The following is a 26,365-nucleotide window of genomic DNA, read 5'->3' as shown; positions in this document are numbered from 1 at the left end:
TACAGGAGGGTGACCCCGGGAAAATTTGTCCTCCATTGTCAATTTATGGAATTCTTCCCTACCCAACAAATTAGGCAAAAAGTTAAATCTACATGCAAACGGATCAAAGATATCCCACAAGACACTTATTTAATAATAATTATAAAAACCTAAAAACAGTCCATTATAAAGTTTAGGAAATTCTAACAATTGTGATTGAAATGAGTTTTAAAGCTCTTGGTGGGTGGGTTCATCTGTGGGCTTGCTCACTATAACCAATCCCCTTACCTCTTATAAATCACAACATGGAATGGTAATCCCTATCATTTGGGCAGGGGTGGATCACTGGATAGTTCTGTGTACTTACTTAGAAGTTATGTGCTTATACAATAATTATAGAAATGGTCCCAGTGCCTGAAGGGGAAAAGTAAGAGAATATGTAGTCATTTCTACTACCACACATGACATGTGTTTCAAATAGAAATAGTGAAAATAGGAACAAAAAAAATCATAATGCTAGGAGAGCCCTCACAGGTAGGCAGTTCCATATCACTGTGCTTGTCCCTGGAGTTGGTGATGTCTCCCCCTTGCTGTCCCAGGAGTTTTTGTTTTGTTTTTAATCAGGAATTTTTCCAGTGAATAAGCATCATTAAGGGGCAATAATTATCCCTTTCTCCCTGAGAAAAAGGACCGAAAGCAAAATTAAACCCCTGTGTTTAACATAGCTTAAGCTGCCTGTCTGGCTTTGTTAGTAGGCAAGATTTTAATTTTGCACAGTATTGCTAATGCCTCTTAAACCTTTTGCTAGTAAGAGGCCAGGTACAGAAATTGAGCTTGTTTACAAATCTTAGTCCCAGTAAAGCAGTATCTACTGCAATTAAGAATGAGATAATAACAGCCCTCAATCATACCACAGCAACACAGTGGTTTCCTTTGCTGACATGGGGATGCCTTAGAACCTGCAGGTGGTCCTACTTTTTCTGGAAGTGGCAGGAATGCAAAAGCCTGTCTAAACTACCAAGGGCCTATACTGGCTGAAAAACTAGTGCTTGGCTGCCACTGTTAAATCAAAGATTTTTCTTCAGTGCTAGTAAGCCAAGCCATATTCCTATCTAGCCTCCTGAGTTTGTATGGACATGTTGAAAAGCTTCAACACTGGATTGGGACGGCTGGATTCAGGCTCTATCACTAATTAAGCCATTATAAAATCAGGGGGCTGGACTAAATGGTTGCTAAGGTCCAATCCAGCTATAAAAAAATCCATTATTTCTGTAGTTACTAAATTGCTTTAGTGTCTGATACATAAGAAAATAGGTATTTTAGTTTTGCATTTGTTGCCTCCTGATCTGATTTTTGTTGTCAGTGAGATCTTGGCCCAGGAAGTTATGAGTGGATAGATTTGTGACATACAAAAATATAAATGTGGAGACAGCTGACCATTTAGTAAAAATAAGCCTCACCTTTACATAGCTTTGGATACCTGGATTAGAAAAGGGGAATGTTCATTTCCTCCCCTCTAGCTTATTCCTTAATCTAGCATGCAGACTACTGCTCCCCTACCCCCCACCCATTCCCATTTTCTAAATCTACGGGGAACAGCATCTTGCATAAGGAATAGAGGCAAGTTCTAACATGGATCTCTTAGGACATAGAAACAGGTGTCTCAGGTACCAATTGATTGCCAGTTGGTGGTGACAAGTAGGTCCAATGCTATAAAAGGTAATTGTCTGGCAGAACACAATTCCATAGGAATCCTGGCTCCACAGATGACGAGGCAGCCAATGCTGATAGCATACTTATTGCTGAGAATTTGGCTGTAAGACTCGCCGCAGGATTTCATGGCTACGAAGCCCATGGACAACATTCTCATAGATGGTGTTCACATTGATGCAGAAAGGCTGCCACTGTAGATCTGTCACCTGACAGGCAACTAAAACTCCTGTGGCACTGAGGAGCAACATCAGCAGCACCTTTAAAAAAGCCCAGGACCAAGACTGCTTCTGAGGACGAGACTTCACAGAGCGGGAACCAGACTTGGCCTCTGGAATGACAAAGGCATGTTAGACAAAGAGAAGAAGACCCTAGTAGACAGATCTCCCCACCCTGTTCAGAAATGTACCAAAATCACATTCTGCTGACCCATTCATACCACTTTTTAGTAAGGAGTAACTAGCCCAGTTTTATAAAAGGGAAAAAGTGCTTAAGATTTGGCTTTCTCTTCCCTTTGGCTTTTTAAAGAACCTAAAGTAAAAGTGTTTATATAACAGGTATATAATCTTGATGATGAATGTTCCTCCTCATGATCTATTAATAATACACCAAGTCAGACTTGGAATTTGGACATCTTGGTCTAGATTACATACAGAAGATATCTTAACCCTTAGTGTTTCCAAATTTCAATTCACATTGCATCAGCTGAATAGTTTTCAGGCTCACTGATTCCTGGTACTTAACACACAACAATTCTCAGAGGCAGCTAGGTGGCACAGTGAATAGTGCTCTCACTGGCCCTGGAGTCAGGAGGACCTGAGTTCAAATGTGACCTTAGACACTTAACACAAAAAATTAGCCTGTGACCTTGGGCAAGTCACTTAACCCCAACTGCCCTACCTTCCCCCCACCAAAAAAGCAAAAAAAAAAAAAACAAACCCAAAACCCAAGACAATTCCCAGCCATCACTTTCACTGGAAAGCTGTGACAACATACTTGCAGCAGGCTGATGTGTCTCCTTCTTGGGTTTTTTCTCTTGTTCCTTCTTATTAGCTGCTTTGACAGCATCATATTCCTTTCTCCGACGTTCCTTCTCCTCTGCTTTCTCCTTCTTTCTCACTTCTCGTTCTTGGGCTTCCTTGGCCCGCTGCTTGGCCTCACGCTTCTTCTCTATTTCTAAGAGCATAAGAAATATTTACTTTCCCCTATACTGCCATAATGAAAACAGTGCAGGATTTGAAGTTCTAGCTCAGCCATCTTTATGCTTGCTTGCTGAGGAAGTCACAACCTCAGGGCCCTCTTTTCCTCATCTGTAAATTGTGATGGCTAGACCAGATGACCTGAGGTGAGCTCCACTCCTAAATCTATAATCAAAACATTGTTCTTCCCCCACAACACTATCCCAATTCATCTCCCAAAAGGGAGCAGATTTCTTCTTCAGGCTCACATATACTTTCTAATTACAAAGACTGGACAAATTCAGTATCTTTTCCTTCTGTCATTAGGCAGTTAATAAGATAAAAAGACTGCCTTCCATCTTTTTTCCAGGATATAATTCTTTACTGCTAAATTTTCATCAAGTCTTTCCTAATCTCAATAGCAGATGACCTAGAAATGAAATCGAAATATTAGAATATTATGTATAGGAGGGGGTACATGCAAAATATAGCTAAAAGATGAATCTAAGCTGGAAGACTAGACAGCCTCCAAAACTATTGAAGAATGAGAAATATACAAAGAAGTCTAAAACTGCACCTGTTTAAGATCAGATTAAAAAGAAGCTTTGTCCTTTATTCTGATGTGATTACTTTAGATAAAGTTAACCAATAGTTAAAGTGGACAGTAAATAACCTTTTATGCTACAATTCCAGTCTATATTAACCTCTTGAGATCAACACAAAATGTTTCAATTAGACAAGGCTTAAATCATGAAGCAAGCGATCATGGTTCAAGTTTTATTTTTAAGTAAGCTCCCTGGAATACAGAACATTTTCCTGCAGAAACAATAGTGTTTATTTGCTTGTTGAGCATCAGGGCCTTCCTTTCCTCATTTTTCAGTCTACCAAAACCCTGCCACCCCAGAAACAGAAGGTCCTACCAATGCAGAAGAGACTTTTCCCCATCACAGCAGCACTTTGTACATAAGGAACAGTTAAGTCAGGGGATGCCTATAATTATATGCTAAAACATGTACAACCCATGACTATTTGTCAAAATTCTCTATAAGATAGATTGGGAATCACCCACCCACCTCTATGTATTCTGCTGGTTTCCAGCTTCTGAAATTCAGAAAATAACCACTTTTTGATAATGGGATCTATTGACTAAATTGACTTGAAGCCAAGAGTCTGGAAAGAGTATTGAAATCAGAAATTTTCAGAATCCATACCCCAGGAAAAGTTTAACCACTCATCTTTGGAGCTCTAGCCCCAGGGCCCAACCCAGGTGCCTGGTGATTAGCCCATATAACTACATTTGGTGACTAGCCAAGGTATCTGACCATGCTCAGCTTCACATCCCATCCACTAGGCCTTTTTACCATCTGAATGCTACCACTATCCTAATGCCTCTTTCCCCATCTCTCCAGGACAAAACTCCGTTCCCTGGTCACTACTTTATACATATGTTATCTTCCCTGTTACAATCTAAGCTTGATGGCATGCATACATATAGTATCCCTAGTATTTGGCACACAGACTGATACATAATAAACATTTAATAAGTATTTTTTCATTAAAAAACAATGGTAAGGTGGCTCAGTGAGTACGAGCACTGGCCCCAGTGTTGGGATGACCTGGGGATCAAATCTGGGCTCAGATACTTAGCACCACACCCAGAAATAACTGGCCATGTAACCTTGAGCAAGTTACTTAACCCCAATTGCTTAAAAAAAAAAAAATGGGTACTTACCTTTCTCAACCTCCAGCCGCCTTTGTTTCTCTCTCTCTTGATCAGCCTGAACAACTTTCATGTGCTGCAGTACCTACAAAGACAAGAGCCAGTACTTTTTTTTTTTACAGGTGAAAAAAACAGTGGCAAAACTAAATTAACACACCGACCAAGTGTGACATGGAGTATGGTTTCCCACCTCTTTGATGAAGGGCAAGAAGTACATTTTCTCAACTCTTTCCTTGAGCCTTTACAATTACATCACAGTGTCAAGTGTCATCTGTTCTATTTGCATTGTCATACAGTCCTTGTATATATCATTTTCCTGGTTCTTACTTCACTGCATCAGTTCACAAAAGTTCCATACTTCTGTGAATTCAAATTTGTTTATATACATTTATTTGCTTTTGGGAAGGTAATCAGGGTTAAGTGACTTTCTGGGGTCACACAGCTAGTGTCAAGTGTAGGAGGCCATTTCTAAACTCCTAGCCTTCTGACTCTAGGGGTGGTTATCTACTGTGCCACATAGTTGTTATTTGTTATTTCGAATGGCACATAATACTTCCTTACATTCTCATGCCACAATGTGTTTATTCATTAAAGAGTTGATGTTTTGTTTCCAATTTTTTGCTACCACAAAAAAGAAAACTAGTTCTGTAATATAATATGCTAGCTCAAAATAACTGAGCCCTAGGGTTGGACAAGTAGCATTTTCAAAATTTTGGGTTCCCTTATACCACTCAGGCATGTGAGAGTTTATGGAATATTTAACACCTGTCCTTGCACCCTAACCAATCAGGGCTGGACAAGATGCTTGATTAATTCATTACAGTGGTATGAAAAAAGCCAGGAGATGTACAAGGCATAGGCCAAAAGATAACTCCATTGCACTCCTCACCCAAAACTTCTTATCAGCTCCAGATAAGCTGAGTCATAGAATTTGAAAGCAACAAGAAGGGTCACTCAAAGCTCACATAAGGTGCCAAGGGAGGAGGAGATTGTTTTTACTTCTTTAAGAAGATACTCTCTGTATATGGAACAAAGGTAGTAAAATCTTAACTGTCAAATGTTAAGATGCAATGAATTATTTCTGAATTTTGCTGCCACATTTGGACATGATCTTTTACCTTACCATGACAAGCACAATACTGGACATTTATTTTCAAATGTGTTTCTAATAATTTGGGGTCCTGACATCTCCATACTCTAGCCATACACAAGTAAAAATAGGCAGAGGAGGCCAGACAAGTCAACTAATCCCTTCAAATTAGTTTGAAAATTCTAGGGGCCAAAGAGTTTTCAGAATACTAAGATACAGGACACAGAACTGAAACTCACTATGCTTAAATGTGTCTGAGACCTTTTGGAGGGGAAGTACAGCTCAATGCATGAATGGGCTATTCAAACAACAGGTGTTTGTTTCACGGGCAGCAATGGAGAAGAGCCAAGCACATCAGGGAAGTTAGCCAAAGTTCAAATTCTCTAGGTGTTAAAACTTACTACCATCCCCTCAGTTCCTACTCTAAGATATGTACAATTTAGAGAAGGAACTGGGAGGTACTGGAAAGTCCCTCTTATTGTGCACTGTAGTAGTCACTTACTAGAATTAATTTTCCTAAAGTATTTATTTAATTCCAAGAGAGACAAAAACATCTTATTTTAAAGGATACTTGCTATTTAAAAGACTTGGTTGTTACCATGACCACAGCATAGAAATTCACAAAAGAATGGTCAGAAATTATGAAATTTGTTTATTGTTGTTTATCCTTCATTCTGGAAGAGGGCCATGACATTAGAGGAAGTGATGCCATGACATCCAAGTGAACTGGATTTAAGTGAGGGAGGGCTGTGCAAAGCCTTCTGGGTCCAATGGCCAGATACACATCAAGATGACTGGAGATGGCCCCAGATGCAATGAAAACAGATGAAACTTAAACCATCACTATGAAATGTAGGTTCAATTAACACTGACTGGTAGACATTTCCCTACTATATCATTAAGAAATTAGGTAAGTGGTGTGGACTATAATCTCTCCAGCCAGTGAAGTAGAAATCTTGTACAGTGACTAGGGTTTTAGAGATAAGACCACAGTGCCTTGATCCTATGATGCTGGCCTTCTCTAGTGATCAAAGAAAGTGTTGATAGGCAGAAAGCCATGGTGGTGTGTTTTTATTTCTCATATTAGTAAAAACAGGACATGTTATCTTCTGACATACCCATTATAATTAAATAACAGATAACACTGATATTTTGCTTTAAGGCTTACAAAGTGCTATATAAATTTGATAAAGGATATGTTACAATTCCTTTAGTCAACAAAAAAGCTTTAAGAGAAAAATGAGAAGGTGCCAATACTATAGGAACACATAAACAAAGAGCATATCAGGATGAAATACAGGGGCCATATCCTTACCCTGATAGCACTCTGCTTACACTGCTTCTCATCCAAGCAATCACCAGCTACTTTAGCCAGGACAGGATCTAGAGGGTTATCCTTCAGATCCAGCCATTTCAGGTTCTAAAGAGGAGACAGACAGACAGATTAAGCAAGATTTCACAAATGTGTTCATCCAAAGTAAATAAACATAAAGAGGTAGAGAACAATTTAGATTCTAACTGACGGAGGCAGTCAGGTAAAGTAGTTCCCTCTTTGGTGGAGTAGAAGAGAGACTGCTATGTAAGCCTTTTCAAAGATAACACACTGGTGTGGCAAGACATGTTTGCCAGTGTTAGGTCTTATGGAGAATTGTTACCTTAAGCTGAGCAAAGCTGACAGGTAGGGTGACAAGCCTATTGTTGAGGAGGTCCAGGTGCTGTAGGTTGACCAGACGGCCAAAGTCAGCAGGCAGCTGCTGCAGGCGATTTTTACTCAAGTCCAGTTTCACCAGGTGTGTTAGTCCACAAAAATCAGACTAGAACCCAAACCAAAAATAACTCTATTCAATTCCATAAGCATTTAGAAGAACACTTAAGACTTTGATAATAGGTAGACCTTGTCAAGCCCTTGCACATATTGTCAACAAAGACCACATCATCATTAAAAGTAAAACAGTATAATGGAAAGAAACATGAATATGAAGTTGAGAGAAGTCTAGGTTCAAATCTGAGTCTTGACAACTATTATATGTATAAAGCTGAGCAAGTAACCTAACCTCCCCAGGACTCTTTCTACACATGTATAAAATGAGAATTAAATTCCATAGTGTCTATTTCATAAGGATGTTGTTAATATCAAATAAGTAAAGTTCTTTATAAAGATGAAAGCACCCTAAATGTCAGCTATTATGATTTGAATAGTACATCAGAAACTGTCCCTTGCTCTTTCTCTAGGCACTTACAATCAAAGCATAGATAACAGAACAGGTATTAAGCAAGGAAAAGAGTGGCAAGAGAGCTACACCTGCAGAGGGGGGAGAGCTCAGAAGAACTGCTTCCTGAATATGGTAGAATTTTAAAAGCTTCAATCATTCAACTCAAATGATCAAATACTGAGCACCTACTGTGTGAGAAGTAGGGCAAGGGATAGAAAAGACAAGCAAAACCCAATCCTCTAACTTTGTGAGTAGTGAATGATGAGCCAAAAAACGGAGCATGAATAAAACACTTTTTAAATTACACAGCAAGTTCAGAAAGGGAAACAAAAAGGGCAATTTTGTTACTACAGTGTTAAATTTAATATACACCTGTAAAATTTTTTGTATACTGATCTTTATGGTAGTCAATGATTAAGTTCCTATTATCAAATTTTGTAAAAATAATCCCTGCCCTCAAGTATGTTAATAACTATAGTTTAAAGCAGAATATGCTAAGTACCATAGGAAAGGTAAATTAAGTAAAATGACACAGCGGAGTTCAGAGGAGGGAGAGAGCACAGCCAATTTGAGGAAGTTGGTGGGAAATAATGAAAGATAGATTCAGGGGAATGTATGCACAGGAGATGTATTCAGGTAAGAGCAAATTATCAGGTTTGAAGAGACAGAGAGAGACACAGAGAGTCAGAGTCAGAGTCTATCTGTGCAAATGTGCCACCCCTTAAAAGGCTTAAAGGAAAACCTGAAGTTAATTTCAATTATTATCATCCTACTCTTACAATATGAGTTTTCTCCCAAGACACAATCAATAATTTCGGTGTCCTTTTCACAGCCTACAAAAATCTGTTTCTGCTTATAACTCTGCACATTGTCATTCCTCACAAATTTAAGGGACTGGGCTTCAGTTCCCCTCTCTGTAAAATGAGAGGGTTGATTTCTAAAATACTTTCTAGTCCTGCCACCAGCTGATTCTACTACTTAATATACTTGTGAGAACCTTGATCCTGACTTGTGACACAATGATTAGTTATGGAGTCTTTAGAAAGTGAGGCGGAGACAGCTTTGGCAATAAAATTAACAGTCAACTGTGGATGTTCAGCTATTCTCCAATTGTATATACTTTTTGCCTATTACCAATAAAACTGCTATATTTTTGTACAAATAGGTCCTTTTTGACTTTTCATTTTATATTTAGGATAAAACTTAAATGGTGGAATCACTAGTTGAAAGGTGATGATCAGTGTTGTAATTCCTGCTGTATACTATCAACCTAATCTCCAAAAAAATTTCTGACATTCTGTGCCACCAGCATTGTAGTGTAGTGCCTATTTCCCTGTAGCCCCACCAACACTGAATTTTACCATTTAAGCTCATTTCTAGACACTTGTCTTATTCTGCTCTCTTGTGGATTTACGTGTATGTGTCCTATCTCCCAACCCAGCTAGAGTATGCTCTGAAGGCAAGAACCATATCTTTTTCAATTCCTTCCCCCTCCTCTTTCCCCACCTAGTATAAGGCTAATATAGGGTTAAGAACGCAGGTGTTTAATAAATGTTTATTCATTTTTTTTTAAAGTAACAACCAGGTCAGTGCTAAATATGATCATGAATCTGGCAATTAACCAGAAAAGATATGACCAGAACTTGAACTAAGCTAGCACTTATAGGGATGGAAGGTAAATGGCAGATTTGGGAGGAGTTGTGAAGGACAAAGCAACAGGAATTGGTAACAGACTGGATGTGATGACAAAAAGTGGTTAGTCTCAAATTATAGTTTCTTACTTGGGCAGCTGATGAGCTAGTGGCCACAGAGATGAGTCCAAGGCCCAATAATCCTTTCCTGTCCCCACCAAGGAAGCATGTGGTTCCTAAATTACCCTTCTTCCTAGGAACTCAAAGCGATTCACAAAATTGTTTCCATTCTCCTCAGTGATGTGAGGCATGAAATATTTTCCTCACTTTGCAAGGGATAATCTGAGGCAAAAAGAGAATGAGTGACTTGCCCACACTATAGATAAAGCAAGGACTAAACCCCAGGATTTTATCTCCTAATTTGGAGCTTTATCCACTCAATCTCACATCCCTGAGTCTTAATGACACTAAAAAAAAAAAACAAAACAAAACCCAACCCCACAGCCTAAGCTATTCTATGAAGAAGCTCTCTTGTTCTAGAATTCATCAATTTCCCTGCAAAACCTGCTTCTCTTCATGACTTCACTGTTTGTTATGGCACCACCATCTCTGAAGACTAAAAATCTGTCATCTTTGACTCCTTCCTCCTTTATCTTCCACCTGTAAACACCAAGTCCTGTTGTTTTTACCGCCACAAGATCTCTTTTGTCCATCCATTACCATGGCCATCACTAGTGCAGGTGTGATAATTACTTCAGTACCCTAACTGGCCTATTTCAAGACACTACCCCCTTTATAAGGACAACAGATTAATATTCCAAAGCCCTAGTCATAAAAACAATTCCTACTAAAAAGTCTTCAATGGCTACTGAACAACATCAAAATTCCCCTTAGTTTTCAATGCCCTCTGATTTGTGCCAAACTTTTCTTTTCAGAGTCCCCCACATTAAGCCCCTCTTACAATCTATGCTTACTGCCCAGAACCTTCCCAATACAGCTAGTCAAGCATAAAAATGTCAAGTACTATGCTTCTGGCAGCTTCCACTTTGGCACCTTAAGATACAGCTGCTTTTGACCTAACCAAACTTCCCTCTTCAGTTCTTAGTTTTCATGAATTCACACCCCTACTGCTTCTCTTTGTTTCTCACCCAGTTCCCAAGAATGGTTTTGACTCATGGCTTCTGCTGGATCTGCCCAGAAGAGGAACTAGCTATCTGTTCCCATTCTCAAATTAGTAGCTTTGATGACCTAAGTTATCTAGACGACACCCTCTGATGGCCCCACTGCCCCAATTCTTCTACTGTCAGCACCTACTGCCAGGGATAAATTCATGAACACTGAGCTCCTCTAAGATTTCTCTTCACACATATATGCCTACTGCACATAGAGGTATACATACACTCCACACCAAGAAAACGACACTGCTCTCCTTCCCCTAAACATAGCCTACAACTCCTTGCTTTTTATGCATGTGCTGTTTACTCTATCTGAAGTATCATTTCCTCCAACTTCCACCTGGCCACCAGGCAAGATCTAATCCAGATTCCCTTCTCAATGAAGCCTTCCTCAGCACTCAAAATGATTTTTTCAGTGGAAACAACATTAAAGAGGCATTATCATCTGTTTTGCTACTGCCCCCTATGGACCATGGGACTTTTTCATTCAATTAGCAGCTAAAACCTTCCATGTGTCTTCCCCATAAGAATGTGAGCTTCTTTAGAGTAGAAATTTGATTATTCTGTCTGTATCCCCAGCCTTAACACAGTGCTTTACATATAGTAAGTACCTAATAAATGCTTTATTCATTCATTCAGTCCATATCACCCAAGCCAGAATTTCTCCTTTCTCTAAGCTTCCATAGCACTATATATATTTTCTGATTATACTTGTATTATCAACTTGATTAATTTGTGTTATCTTATTTTCCCTACTAGACTTTAATTTTCATGAAGATAGAAATATATTTTATTGTTTGTATCCCCCACAGCATATATGATAGGGTATTACATATTATAAATATTTAATAAAAGAATTTTAAATTAAGACTGTCCTCATCAATCCTTCCTCCTAAAACCAACTACAAGCCTCTATATATTTGATTAGAACCATTGGCTCTCCCAGGGATTCAAGCTTGTGGCACATCCCCCAGCCTGGAGCAAGGACATCCCCCAGGTACTCAAGGAGAACCAGAGCCCTTTGCTGATCTTACCGGTAATGAAGTCAGTTTGTTGCAAGACAGATCCAGTACTGTGGCCTTTGGAAGAGCAGCCTAGGAAAGGAGCAGAGGAGAAATGTAAAATACATATTTGGTCAGTGGCTATTACATTTGGTGACATCTGTTTGCTATCTTCTGGAGTAGGGAAGTCAGGATAGATTAAATAGCACATGACAAGAATGAAATGCTGAAAGGGTTCAAAAAGGAGAGCAAAAATTGAGGCCAGTCATCAGTTACTTACAGAAGTACATAAAGAACAAAGTATGGCTATAGGGCATGTAGCAAAAAAAATTTTTGATACCAGAATAGAACTTGGGGCTTCAGAATAATGCTACATACATCTTAAAAAGTCTTCAGAGCCATCCCTTCTTCTGACTAGGTCAGGGGTTTTTTACTTTTTTTGGTCCAAACCCCTCTGGCAGGCATATGGACCACTTCTCAGAATAAAGCTGTTTTTTGTTTGTTTTGCAAAATTCAAAATGGAAGGAAATAATAATACATTTCCATTAAAGGTTAGTGAAAATAAAGGTATATTTGTTCCATACAAGTTTATGAACCTTATGAAATATATCTGCCATTTAAGAATTCCTGCCCAATTTGCCAGTGCTAACCACAGCAGACCCAACTCCATCCAGTTTTGGGTTGAAATGAGAATAAGACCAGGAATAAGACATTCAATTGATGACATTCTACTCCTAATAGGAACAAGGAACTCTGGGGATCATCTAACTAGTCTTAATCCACTCAGGCTACAGATGAGAAAAATGATGCCCAAAAAATGAAAAATGACTTGCCCCAAATCATAATGTTAACAAGTGGTAGAGCCAAGATTTGAACCCAGGTCTTTTGGGTCGAATACTACTTCCCCAATGCGCACATCTCAACCTCTGGGCAAGCCACTGCCCCTCTTGGGCTTCAAATTCCTGTAAATCAATATCTGTAAAAAACGAACAGCCACATCCCCAAGGTCCCTCCCTGTCCTAACATTCTAGGATTCAATACACTTCCCCTAAATCCGAGAAAACAAAGGTTAGACAGACCGACAAGTCCAGCTCAACTTTTTCCGGCCCAAGCAATGCCTCCGGGCTACTTCTAACAGCTGGGATCGCAAAATTCCCTATAGTCACCAATTCTCAGCCACACCCAGGTCCCTAGGAAGGCCTACTTCTCTCGGGCCTAAGAAAGAGACTGAAGACACCCTCTCCCCCCTTATGCCTCAGATCATCACCTAGAATTTCCTCGCGTCTCAGCCACTCATCTTACATAGAAGTCAACTGAGGCCTGGGATGGAGAAGGGGCACTGCCCCAAGCGCCGAGCTGGGCCTGAAAGCGGGGCCACCGCGGCACCAGCTAGGGGGGATCCATCCCCCCGGAATGACACGTGTGCAGTCCCATGACCCCGGTTCCCAGACACCCGCTCCCGCTCGGGCCCGGGACGGCGACCACACTGACCAGCTCCTTGACGGGCACCTCGGTGAGGTCGCCGAGGCTCAGGTCCAGCTCGTTGCCGTCCAGCTTGTCGCGCAGGCTGGCACCCTTGCCTCCGCTCTTGGCCATGGCTCCGGGAGCTCTGGTGAGTGGAGCGGGGCGCGCGAGGGCTTGGCGGGGGAGGGCTTGGCGGGGGAGGGGTCGGCTTCCGGCGATGGGCAAGAGCCAAGCGCTCCGCAAGGCTCCGGGCGACGGCCGTTTAACGGTCGGAGATCCGTTTGCCAATAACAGCCTCAGATGACTGAGCCCTGGACACCGCCGCGCTCCTGCCCTTCCAACCTCCTCGTACCCGTGGGCCCGGCACTGCCACCGCTACTCTCCGTCCAGGATACCGTGGCCAGCCGCCGTAGCCCAAGACCCAGTTCCCGCCTCCGTCACTGCCGCCGCCAGCCACTTCCGTGTCCACGTCTTCCCTCCGGGAGACACCGAGGCGCCTCGGGTGGGGGCGGCCAGAGAGACTCGCGCATGCGCCAGCGAGCGCGCCGCCGCCTCCTAGTGCCTCGGAGGCTCCGGCGGTGTGCACGTGAAAGCTCAGTCTGTGCTCCAAGAGGGTTGGAGGTTGTGCATGGGAAGCTGTTAGACCCTAATCGTCCTTGGAAGTTCTAGTCAATCAGCGAGCATTTAAGAGCCCTTTGTGTGCCAGGCACCGGGGATAAAAGTACAGAAATGAAACTGTCCCTGTTCTCAACGTATTTCAGGAAGGCGACTATGTAACATATCTATAGATATAGATACAGATACAGGTAGAGATCCACATGCACACACATACACAACAACATGAATATATATGAATATACACATACACAGATATACACAACTGAAATCAGATCCACTATATGTACACATACATTCACACCATATACACAATATTTAGCTATACAAAGTAGATACTATATATCAGATACACTAAAGAATGTACATATATGGATATGTGTGTGTGTTTATATAGTAGATTTGAGGCATCATTGATTAGGCAACTTGATGACAAAGTATATATGTAAGCTTGGACTCAGGAAAACCTGATCTGAAGTCCAAATTTGACCTTAGATACTTACCAGCTGTAGCATCCTGGGCAAGTCACTTGCCCTCTTTCTCCCTCAGTTTACTATTCTACAAAATGGGGATAATAATAGCACCTACCTCCCTGGGTGCTTGTAAGGATTAAATGATACAATATTTGTAAAGCATTCCAGCATGTAATAGATGGTATTTAAATGCTTATTCCCTTTCCACTCCTCTAAAATGAGATAATGCTCATAAAGCACTTTGCAAACTTTTAAATGCCATATTTAAATAATATTTAAATTATTAAAATATTTAAATAAATGCTGGCTATTATTATTGTTGTTGTTGGAAACTCTCTACTAATACTAGTTGTCACCTTCCTATGGGGTTGCTCAGAGAGCTAAGGGGTTAGTTGACTTGTCCAGGGTCACACAGTCAGTAAGTGTCAGAGGGAGCTCTTGGACCCAGTTTCTTCAGTCAGATCTTTACCCACTTGATAGCACCTTGCTGCCAAGAGACATACACAATTTAAATCATTGCTCTTTGAAACCTTTTTCTCCAATTTAAAAGATACCATCCTCCTGCTTCACGCAAATCAATAAATAATCACCACCACCTCTGAAGGTTATATAAGTATTATTATCCCTATTTTACAAATAAGCAAACCAACATGCCCTGTCTCTTCCAAATTTCCCTATTTCTGATGAAGGCACCATCAGCCTTCCAGTCTCCCAAGTTCAAAACCCCTTTGTCATCTAGATGCTGCTACAGTAAGGAATTCTACAAGACTGAGTTATGAATGAAATCAGGGACTCTTTCTAGATGGAGGTGGGCAAGAAGTAATTCTGGTTGTGTACATCAACCAGTGCAAAGGCAACAGAGATGAGAGATTGAGTGGCTTGTGTGAGGACAGCAAAAATGTCAGTTTATCTGGAGAACAGAAAGCAGGAAGAGGAGCCATGTACAAGAGACTGAAAAGATGGGCCCAGATAGCAAAGTGCCAATCACAGTAGGTTATATTTTATTGTAAGGATAATAGGAAGTCATTGGAGTTCACTGAGAAGGGAGATAATATGATCAGATCCACACTTAAGAAACTATTTTGGTAGCTGTAAGGAAAATAGACTTAGAAATATAACAGTGCCTATCCTGGCCCACTGCCTGAAGGCCATGTCTTACATTTCACCTCTCCTCCAAGGTTCTCTGGTACCCTTAATCAGTTTGGGGAGTATCTGGTCTTTCTACCATTGGTTCAATCTCCCACCAATGGGGTTTTCCCAATTTTGGGGGTGTTTTGCACTCTACTTCCATTTAATCAGTTAATAGTTGGATTTGCTTTTAGGAAGGAGAATTTGCTTTAACAGTATAAGCAAAAACATAGAAAATGTCCCCTTCCTCCTCCCGCCTCCCCAATACCACCTCAATCTCTAAAGAAAATGAAATTTTCACAATTTAACTTTTTAGTTCACAATTTAGCTCATTTTCTATGTAGCACAGTGCCACCAAGTTCAAAGTTCAAAGCACCCCTTAGACTCTAGTCCCAGCCACCCTGGCTTCTTCAGGGCTTCTCTGCTAAGTTAGCAATAACATCTAGCCTGGAATCCCACCCTCCAGTATCACTGTGGCTCAAATCCAGATCTGAGGACTCCACTTCCTGTACCTAGAGCCAAAAAGAACCAATGAAACAGAAAAAAAAAATCCCAAGTGCATTTCTTGGAAACAATGGACTTAAAGGGAAAGGAGGGTAGTTCTTACTCCTCCCCCAGCTCTATGCTGCAGATAAATAGCACCTTTCTGCTTTACACAGTGCCAGAAAGGGAAAACAGAAGGAGGGAGGAGGTGGAAAGAGAGAGAAAGAGAGAGAGAGAGAGAGAGAGAGAGAGAGAGAGAGAGAGAGAGAGAGAGAGAGAAAGAGAGAGAGAGAGTGAGAGTGAGAGAGAGAGAGAGATAGAGAGAGAGAGAGAGAGAGAGAGAGAGAGAGAGAGAGAGAATACATGGATACATCCTGTTACTTACTCTGGTAACACACTGTTCCCATTCATATAGTAGGAAAATTCATTATGTCTTCTCCTGGAAGCAGGTTCCTGGTATCTTCCATGTGGGTGTCTCCTTATTAGGTGATCTCGGACTAGGAGACCCAGTAGGAAGTTGATGAAATGGTCAAAGCAAGAGATGAAAGGATCTGAACTAAGATGGTAGTTTTTTAATTGGTGAAAAAGGGACAGATTGGGGAAATGTTATGAAGGTATAAATGGGAAGATTTGGCAACTGATTGTGGAGTGAGTGAAAATGAGAAAACAAGAATAACACAGAGGTTACCATCCTGGGACACTGGAGGAGTGGTGCTTCCCTTAATAGAAATGGGGAGGTTCTGAAGAAGGTTGGGTTTCAGAAGGGAGATAATGGATTCTCTTTTGGTCATGTTCATGTTGATCTTGAGATGTCTAGGGGACAAGCAATTTGAATGTCCAATAAGTGGATGGTGATGCAGTCTTAGAGTTCAGGAGAGAGATTGGGGCTGGATATATGTCATGGTGTGGTGGGCCTTCCGTGGCAGAGTTGAGAGAATGTGGGGAGCCCTACCATCCCACAGCAGGGCTGGGAGAGAATTGAGAGTGAGTTCTGCTATTCCCCCCCCCCCCCCAAGGACTGAGACTGCTATCTACCCAGAGGCTGCAAGTTGAGAGAAGAGGACTTAAAGAGTGATGGAAAATAGAGTCTCCTATTGTTCTAAGTGCAAACGTTTCAGAGGATGCTTCCCAATGGCTTTGCCCTGTGGACATCGTGCACTACAGCGTCCCTAGGCCGGGGGCAAAAACACCAAGCTCATCTCAAAGATCCAGTCCATACGCCAGTGCTTGAACTCTTCCCTGGAGGATGGGGAACTGATCCTTTACCTGAGGGGGCTTATAGCCAGCAGGGTCATTGTCTCACTGGCTTGTGATCCTCAGCATCACGGGAGTCATCTGCATAGAGATGATACTTAAGCATATGGAAGCAGAAACATTACCAAGTGAGAGAGTGCAGAAACAGAAGAGAGAAAGATCTAGGAGAGAACCTTAGAGCACACCCATAGGTAAGGAACGTGATAGGGAAGATGAGCTTGCAAAGAGGTTGTTAGGTTGAGGCCAAGCAGGACAGACCCTCCCATCTAAAAGTACAGAAGGGAACAGAGCCTACCCCTGGCACAAAGCTCCAATTCAGGAACTGTAGCCAAAGAATGAGTAAATCAAAGAAGACATCAACCAGTATCAAAAATCATTACAAATATAAAAATTCCCCCCAAAAGAGAGAGTAACCCCATTGTAATTATAAGCAGAGACTCAAATAAAAAAGGGGGATTTTCCACAAGGAATATATAGTCAGCTAGAAGAAATGAAGCAAAAGATACAAAATAAATAAAAGCATAGGAGGAAAGAATTGGAAAGAGAATGTATTAAAATGTAACAGCTTAGAAAGCAGTAAACCTTACTACCTAAGAACTAGAATAGACCACAGAAATCAATGACTCCATAAGACAACAAGAAACATTAGCACATTATAAAAAGAAGGAAAAATGGAAGAAAATAAAAGTCATATCAAAAACAACTAACCTGGAAAATAGGTCAGGGAGAAATCATTTAAGGATCATTGCACTCCCTGAAAACCATGATTTAAAAAAAACAACCTTGAATTCATTTTTCAAAAAATCACAAAAGAAAGTTACTCAAATTTATTAGAACCAGAGTGAAAAATAAAGATAGATTCTACTGAGCACCTTCAGAAAAAAGAAGAAAAAACTAAAGAAAAAGTTCCAGGAATATCATAACCAAAATCCAGAGCTTCCACATCGAAGAAAAAATACTATAAACATCCAGAAGGAAACTGTTCAAGTACTAAGGAACTACAGTCAAGATTACCCCCCAACCTGGCAGCTCTTACTCAAAATGAGAGGAGACTTGGAATACATTCCAAAAAGCAAAAGGTATATTCTTACAATGAAAAATAACTTGCTTTGCACATCTGAGTGTGATTCTAAGAGAGGGGAGGGGAAAAGAGAGTTAGGGTGGGGAGAAATAAGATAATGGATCTTTAATGGGATAGAGAATTTTCAAGCATTTCTAATGAAAAGACTAGAATTGAGTAGGACCTTAGCAATGCAAACACAAGAGTAAAGAGAAATTTAGAAAAGTAAAATTGTATGAGCAATTAGAAGGATCTATACGATGATGCAGTGCTCACTTCCCTATGAAGAAACAACCCGTCAGGACCTTCTTCAAAGAGAATTAAAGAAGACAGAAGAATTGTTTGGTTCTATTCTGAGAGTTTTAAGAAGGGAAAGAAAAGGGACTGTAAATACCAGAAATGGACAAAGAATGATTTGATAGTCCTCAATTGAAAAATGTTCAAAGGATATAAACAGGCAGTTTTCAGAGGAAGAAATTAAAGATATCTGTAGTCATATAAAAAAAATAAAAAAAAAATTAGAAAAATGCAAATTAAAACAACTCTGAGGTACCACATCACACCTATCAGATTGGCTAACATGATAAAACAGATAAATTATAAATGCTGGAAAAGGTGTGGGAAAGTTGGAACACTCATGCATTGTTAGTGGAGTTGTGAACTGATCCAACCATTCTGGAGAGTAATTTGGAATTATGCCCTAAGGGTTATAAAAATGTGCCCTTTTGACCCAGCAATATCACTTCCAGGTCTATATCCCAAAGAGATCATACAAATGGGAAAAGGACCCACATGTACAAAAGTGTTTATAGCAGCTCTTTTTGTGGTGGCCAACAACTGGAAAATGAGAGGATACCCATCAGTTGGGGAAGGGCTGAACAAGTTGTGATATATGAATGGAATGGAATACTATTGTACTATAAGAAATGATGAGCAGGTCGACTTCAGAAAAACCTAGAAAGACTTGACTTACTGATGCTGAGTGAAGTGAGCAGAACCAAGAGAACATTGCACACAGTAACAACCCAATGTGTGATGACTAACTTTGATAGATTTATCTCTTCTTAGCAATGCAAGAATCCAAGACAACTCCAAAGGACTCATGATGAAAAATGCTGTCCACATCCAGAAAAAGAACTATGGAGTCTCAATACAGATTGAAGTATATTATTTTATCTCTTTTTTTCTCTTTTTTTGTTTCTTCTTTCTCATAGTTTCTCTCATTGATTCTAATTCTTCTTTACAGCATGGCTAATATGAAAATAGGTTCAATATGAATGTAGAGCATGTATCAAATTAGATGCTGTTTTAGGGTAAGGGAAGGGGAGAGATGGAAAGAAAATTTAGAACTCAAAATCTTATGGAAGTGAATCTTATTGAAAACTAAAAATAAATAATTTTTTTTAAATGATTCATGGGGTGGCTGGGTGGCTTAGTGAATACAGCACTGGCCCTGGAGTCAGGAGAAGCTGAGTTCAAATCCGACCTCAGATACTTCACACAAAAAACTAGCCATGTGACCTTGGGCAAGTCACTCAACCCCAATTACCCTCCAAAAAGCAAAAAAAAAAAAAAAAAAGAATGATTCAACACACATACACACACCCCTCTAAATAATTTAGTGTAGAAATATATCAGACTAAACAGCAAAACAAGGAGGAATAGAGGATAGAGGGAAGAAGGGAAGTGTTTGGTAAGAGGGAAGATAATAGAAGGGAAGAAATAGTCATCGGGAAAATAATGTTTCTGATCCTGAAGAGGAGATTAAAAGGAAAAAATAAAAACAAAGAACTAGTATCTCAGGAGGATGGGGGAAGGGGGTGCCCATCAATTAAGGAAAGACTGAACAAATTGTGGTATGTGAATATAATGTAATATTTTCATGCCATAAGAAATTGATGAAAGTGATGATAACAGATAATTCTGGGTGGTATAGACTGATCCAGAGTGAAATAAACAGAACCAAAGGATTTGCTTCTACAAGGACAACAGCATTGTACAGAAAAAAGTATTTTGAAAGACATAAGAATTCTGATCAATGCAATGATCAGCCATGTCTCCAAAGGACCACAATGGAGCATGTCACCCACCTCCTGACAGAGGTGATGGACACCAGATGAACAAAGAGATATATATTTTAGGTACATCACTCAATGTGAATTCCTTTTCACTTTATTATGTTTAGTTGTTACAAAGTCCTCCCCTTCTCATCTTGTTTTGTGATTTTTCCCCCTAGTTAAGGGTTGGATAGGATAGGGGAAATTAAAAACATTGATGAAAAAAAAAAGAATCATTGAAACTTTTTTAATTGCATAAAAGAGAATATAAGGAATTTTAGAAGGAAAGAAAGTCATGTGGGACAGTTTTGAAAATAGTACTAGTAGTAGTAGTGGTGGTGGTGTTAGTGTAGTGATAGGAGGGGTGGTAGTAGCATAGTAGTAGTAGTAGTAGTAGTAGTAGTAGTAGTAGTAGTAGTAGTAGTAGTAGTAGTAGTAGTAGTTGCTAGCTTTTATATAGTGCTTTAAAGTTTGCAAAATGCTTTACAACTATTATTTTAGTCTCACAACCACCCTGGGAGGTGGGTGCTATTATTACCTCCATTTTCTAAATAAGGAAATTGAAGCAGACAGCAGTTAAATTGTTTGTCAAAGTCACACGGCTAGTAAGTACCTGTGTTAAAGCTGTATATTGTTCTGGTCCCCTATACCCACACATCTCTTCTAGTAAGTAAGTTTATAAGTAGCCAGTATAATGTGGAAATAGCAGAAAGTAAGGTGGCAAAGAGCAGCCCAGAAGTCACATACAAAGTGTCCTAAAGATCAAAGGATGGGGCGGCCAGGTAGCACAGCAAGTAAGAGCACCGGCTCCAGTGTTGAGAAGACCTGAAGATCGAATCCCGGGCTCAGACACTTAGCACCCACCCAGAAACACCTGGCCGTGTAACCTTGAGCAAGTTACTTAACCCCAATTGCTTAGGGGCGGCCAGGTGGCTCAGCGAGTAAGAGTACTGGCTCCAGTGTTGGGATGACCTGGAGATTGAATCCCGGGCTCGGACACTCAGCACCACACCCAGAAATAACTGGCCGTGTAACCTTGAGCAAGTTACTTAACCCCGATTGCTTAAAAAAAAAAAAAAAAGATCAAAGGAGCATTATTTGCAAATCAAATTATTTATTAACCAAAAATCATGTCCTGGTCATGTGTGCTAAATCAAGAGAAGCCATCAAGGCTTTGCTGTCAGGACCTTTTAGTCCCGCGATATGTAAATTTCAGACAAGTTCCAGACAACCTCCAGCAAAACATCAAATGGTGCTGGTAACTTTGTGAAGACATGGATATGTTAACTTTAACGTTTTACTGACAACTCTGAGGTGGTTTGGATACATTAATGAACTAACCCCAAGGTGGCATTGATGAGAATTAATCTGTTCTCCCCAAAACCCTGCAAAGTGAGACCTCAACCTTTTGCCCCACCAAACACTCATCCATCTCCACCAGATCCATGCTGCCGACTCTAATTCATGGTTACATTCATGGTTATCTGTGCCCTCTCCCTGCCCTCCCCTTCTCATGCTGTCTGCCTTCTTTCACAACACTATCTCTGTCCCCAGGTTATCTGCCTCCTGTAACTTTTTCTCCAGTTGTCTCAGTACTTTTTGTACCTGTTTGTCTCTAAATCTGCAATTCTTCCAGTGTGATCATAGCCTCACTTCCCACTGCCATCATGGTCATTCTTGTCAAATACCCAAAGAACAGAGTATGCCTTTCCCATTTCATAGATTAACTATTAATTCAGTATCCAAGGCTGGATTTCAACTCAGGTTTTCCTGACTCCTAGGCCAGCACTCTATTCACTGACCCACCTTCCCTATTAAAATCTTACCTTCTACAGGAACTCTTCCCTAATCCCTATTAATTACAATGTCTTTCCTGTGTTAATTATCTCCTATTTATGCTGTATGTGGCTTACTTTGTATATATTTGCTCCCATGTTGTCTCCCCCACTAAATTATAAGCTCTTTGAGGGCAGGGTTTATCTTTGGACTCTTTTTTATGTTCCCAGTTCTTAGTATAGTGCCTGGCACATAGTAAATACTTAATAAATGTTTATTGATTAATTGATTGACCTAGTTACTCCTAATGTGGGGAATGTATTGTTACTTAAAAATAAAACCAGGCAGCATGAAGTGGAGAGTCATGGTTTTGTATACAGATGTGGGTTCTTTTTTTTTTTAAGTTCTTCTGTGTATACAGAGATGTTTTTTTTTAACAAGGATTTTTTTTTTAAGTTATTGCTCCTCCTTCTATTTTTCACCCTTCTAAAAATTCTGAACTTTACAAATACAAAGTAAGATTAGTATGTGCACATACAAATGTAATGGACACCTAGCATGTGGTATGGTATTTCCCCCACCTGGAGAAACTGCAAATGGACAGGCCTGATTGGACAGGAGAGTAACGAAAATGCCCTGGGGAGACTGTAGAGTAGGCATTGACATTCTGTTTCTAGTTCCATTTGACTAATTTCATAATGAAGACAAGAATCTTTGACTTCAAAGACATTAGAAAAGACTTTCCAGCCTTAACCTTGGCCCTTTGGATCATTTTCTTCACCTGTGCTCCTGGGAGATCTTGGTGACTCCTTAGCTTCTCTCTTTTCTGACCCTGCTATGTATTTGTCTCTTCTGTCTAACTTCAATGTATGTGGTTTACTCTTAGAAGTTGTTAAAATTCACCTCTTCATATAAATCATTTATCTGACTGGGCTAATTTTATTTTGGTAAAGTATTTCACATACTCATCCCTCAGCTAACAGGTCTTCAGTGTACTCTTGAGTATTCCTCTATGCTTTGGAAGTTTATGCAATCGGGGTTAAGTAACTTGCTCAAGGTGACACGGCCAGGTGTTTCTGGGTGGGTGCTAAGTGTCTGAGCCCGGGATTCGATCTACAGGTTGTACTGACACTAGAGCCGGTGCTCTTACTCACTGTGCTACCTGGCCACCTATACGCTCTTGTTTTCAAAGAAAATCTTGGGAGAATGTGAATATAGACAGCCGAAAAACCAAAGCTAAATGATGCCAAATTTGTGAGACTCTTGGAATGTGTATTAAAAAAGCACATGGTCATGACTTTCCATGAACAGTAGCAGCACTGAGTGAGAATACGGGGAAAGGGGGGAAAAAAATACAGGACTGCAAAATTCTCTCTTTTTTAACTTCTTTGATTTTTTATTTTTAAAAATTCCATTTTAATCAAAATGGGACTTGTTTGATATTAATATAGATGTCTTGTATGATGTGGTTTCCTTACTGTGAAATTTGAACTATATTTCATTGTCTAATTATCTAGGCCATACTTTTTTATTTTAGTGTTTTTTTTTTCTTCCTAGGCTATGTCTGGATATATTTAATTTTTTAAAAAAGTTACAAGATTTTATATTTTTATCATTGTCCCTATAGAGATGTGAGATTTTAAATAATTTTTTTATCTTCAAACTATAAATGAAAATTTATTACCAGGGAAAAAAATTCAATCTTATTTTCAGCCCCAAATTCTCTTCCTTCCACTTTTCCCTCATCCTCACCATGAGAAAGCAAGAAAAATATCTGTGACAAAGAAAAATAATCAAGCAAAGCAAATTTCTACATTAGCCATGTCCAAGAAAAAAATATGCCCTCAGTAGCATAGATGTATTTTTGGCTAGATATAAACCATTTTTGTCTTTGTTTTTAAAATCAGTACTTGTGCACATGAACTAAAGGAGAAACTATGAATGCTGTGATGTGGAATGTTTAAGTCATAATTTTGAAACTAGAAATTTCTGAGTCCTTAGATGAATAGTTTTGGTCTATACACATGCTGTGTAAATGTTAAGATAAATTACATGGGTAGTACTAAGATTTGAAAGTATTATTTATTCCTAGTCTTATGATTAGGAGTCTAGTAGACTTTAGAATCTTAGTTTTATAATATTTCATAACAACCATCCCTCGCAGTATTATCTGATCCTCTTCTCTGTGTCCAGTTGTTTTAACATTTATTTTAAAATATACTGTGTAGTTCGAGGAACTAATCTGACAGAGGAATTAGAGACTGACAGTCCATTTACTTCGATTTTCTAACTTTCCATTCCTGTTTACTTTTGTACTTTATTTCTCTATCTTGGTAATCAATTATCCTCCCAAACATGTGACTCCTGGACATGATAGTATCTTCTTTTTCCCTTTTGCTGAAAAAGTGGCAAGAATTTCACTTGAATTGATTTTGGGGAATTGAGAGTAAATAAAAAAGCATTTATTAAGTGTTTAACTATGTTTCAAGCACTGAGGAAGCAAATAGGAAAGCAAGACAGTCTTTGCTCTCAGGGACCTCACATTCTTTTTCCTTTTATTTAATTTATTTATTTTAGTTTTCAACATTCACTTCAGTAAGATTTTGAGTTTTAATTTTTCTCCCTCTCCCTCCCCTTCCCCCTACCCAAGATGGCATGCAATCGGATATAGGTTCTACATATACATTAATATTAAACATATTTTCACGTTAGTCATGCTGTAAAGAAGAATTAGAATCAATGGGAGAAACCATGAGAAAGAAAAAACAACAAAATAGATAGCAAATAGTATACTTCAATCTGTATTCAAACTCCATAGTTCTTTCTCTGGTTGTGGATAGCATTTTCCATCATGAAGTCTTTTGGAGTTGTCTTAGATCTTTGCATTGCTAAGAAGAGATTAGTCTCTCAAAGTTGGTCATTATACAATGTGGCTGTTGCTGTGTATAATGTTCTCCTGGTTCTGCTCACTTCACTCAACATCAGTTCATATAAGTCTTTCAGGTTTTTCTGAAGTCCTCCTGCTCATAATTTCTTATAGCACAATAGTATTCCATTGTATTCATATACTACAACTTGTTCAGCCATTCCCCAATTGATGGGCATCCCCTCAATTTCCAATTCTTGGTCACCACAAAAAGAGCTACTATAAATATTTTTTGTACATGTGGGTCCTTTCCCCTTTTTATGATTTCTTTGGGATACGGACCTAGATGTGGTATTGCTGAGTCAAAGGGTATGCACAGTTTTATAGCCCTTTGGGCATAGGAGAACTCACACTCTAATGGAAACAAAAAGTAGGTTTCAGCTACAAATTAGTTGGATAGGTCCCATGAACCAATTCTGAATAACTGAGTTAAAACCTTGAAAAGTAGGGGGCGGCCAGGTAGCACAGCAAGTAAGAGCACCGGCTCCAGTGTCAAGAAGACCTGGAGATCGAATCCCGGGCTCAGACATTCAGCACCCACCCAGAAACACCTGGCCGTGTAACCTTGAGCAAGTTACTTAACCCCAATGCTTAGGGGTGGCCAGGTGGCTCAGCGAGTAAGAGCACCGGCTCCAGTGTCGGGATGACCTGGATCAAATCCCAGCCTCGGATACTCAGCACCACACCCAGAAATAACTGGCCGTGTAACCTTGAGCAAGTTACTCAACCCAGATTGCTTTAAAAAAAAAAAAAACCCTGAAAAGTAAATTGCAAGAATTTCAGCCTTTAAGTTAACGATTTCAGAGGGTTCTGAATTATAAAATTAGAGAAACACAAATTAAAATAATGCATGTTTTGCTTCATGCCCATCAGATTGGCAATGATGACAAAAAGAAAAAATGATAAATGTTGGAAGGGTTGTGAAAAGACAAGTACATCAATGTAATATTTGTAGAGCTGTGCATTGGTCCAACAAAGTGGGTGAGAAGTACTGGGAAATGACTTAGCCAAAGGTGACATGTGGATGAATTATTGGATTATTGTGCCTTGAGAAAAGATTGTGGGGAGACAAAAAGACAAAACCAAACCTCTGTATACTCTTTTATTTTTATCTATCTATCTATCTATCTATCTACCTACCTACCTATTTATCTATCTGTCCATTCATTCATTCATTTATTCGTTTCTTTCTTTGTTTGTTTTTGCTTTTTGGAGGGCAATTGGGTTTAAGTAACTTGCCCAAGGTTATACAGCTAGTTTTTTTTTGTGTGGGTATTAAGTGTCTGAGGCTGGAACCGAACTCTGGTCCTCCTGACTCCAGGGCCAGCGCTTTACTCACTGCGCCACCTAGCCACCCCATCTGTGTACTCTTTTAGCCACAATCTGTCAGAGACCATTTTATTGCTTTTTCTATATCTAAACAACTCTGCTT

General features: G+C 39.8%; 2 protein-coding genes across 3 annotated transcripts in view; both read right to left on the bottom strand.

Moving 5' to 3' along the window:
• MRPL27 (mitochondrial ribosomal protein L27) overlaps positions 1-26,365 on the bottom strand; it is a 477,291-nt gene that overhangs the window by 14,759 nt on the left and 436,167 nt on the right. The gene's annotated exons all lie outside the window — the stretch shown is intronic.
• LRRC59 (leucine rich repeat containing 59) lies at positions 113-13,644 on the bottom strand. The gene is made up of 7 exons (XM_069067545.1): positions 13,189-13,644; positions 11,731-11,790; positions 7,333-7,491; positions 6,993-7,097; positions 4,600-4,672; positions 2,686-2,865; positions 113-2,020 (listed from the first exon to the last, which is right to left on the bottom strand). Exons 1-7 carry the CDS (start codon positions 13,291-13,293, stop codon positions 1,776-1,778), a joined length of 927 nt encoding a protein of 308 aa, XP_068923646.1. The 5' UTR covers positions 13,294-13,644; the 3' UTR covers positions 113-1,775.

The sequence above is a fragment of the Petaurus breviceps genome, unplaced genomic scaffold (assembly GCF_028583685.1).
Source record: "Petaurus breviceps papuanus isolate PSGF00001 unplaced genomic scaffold, PetGlider_PUasm1.0 90750, whole genome shotgun sequence".
NCBI lineage: Eukaryota > Metazoa > Chordata > Mammalia > Diprotodontia > Petauridae > Petaurus > Petaurus breviceps.
This window is presented reverse-complemented; position numbering and strand designations above follow the sequence as displayed.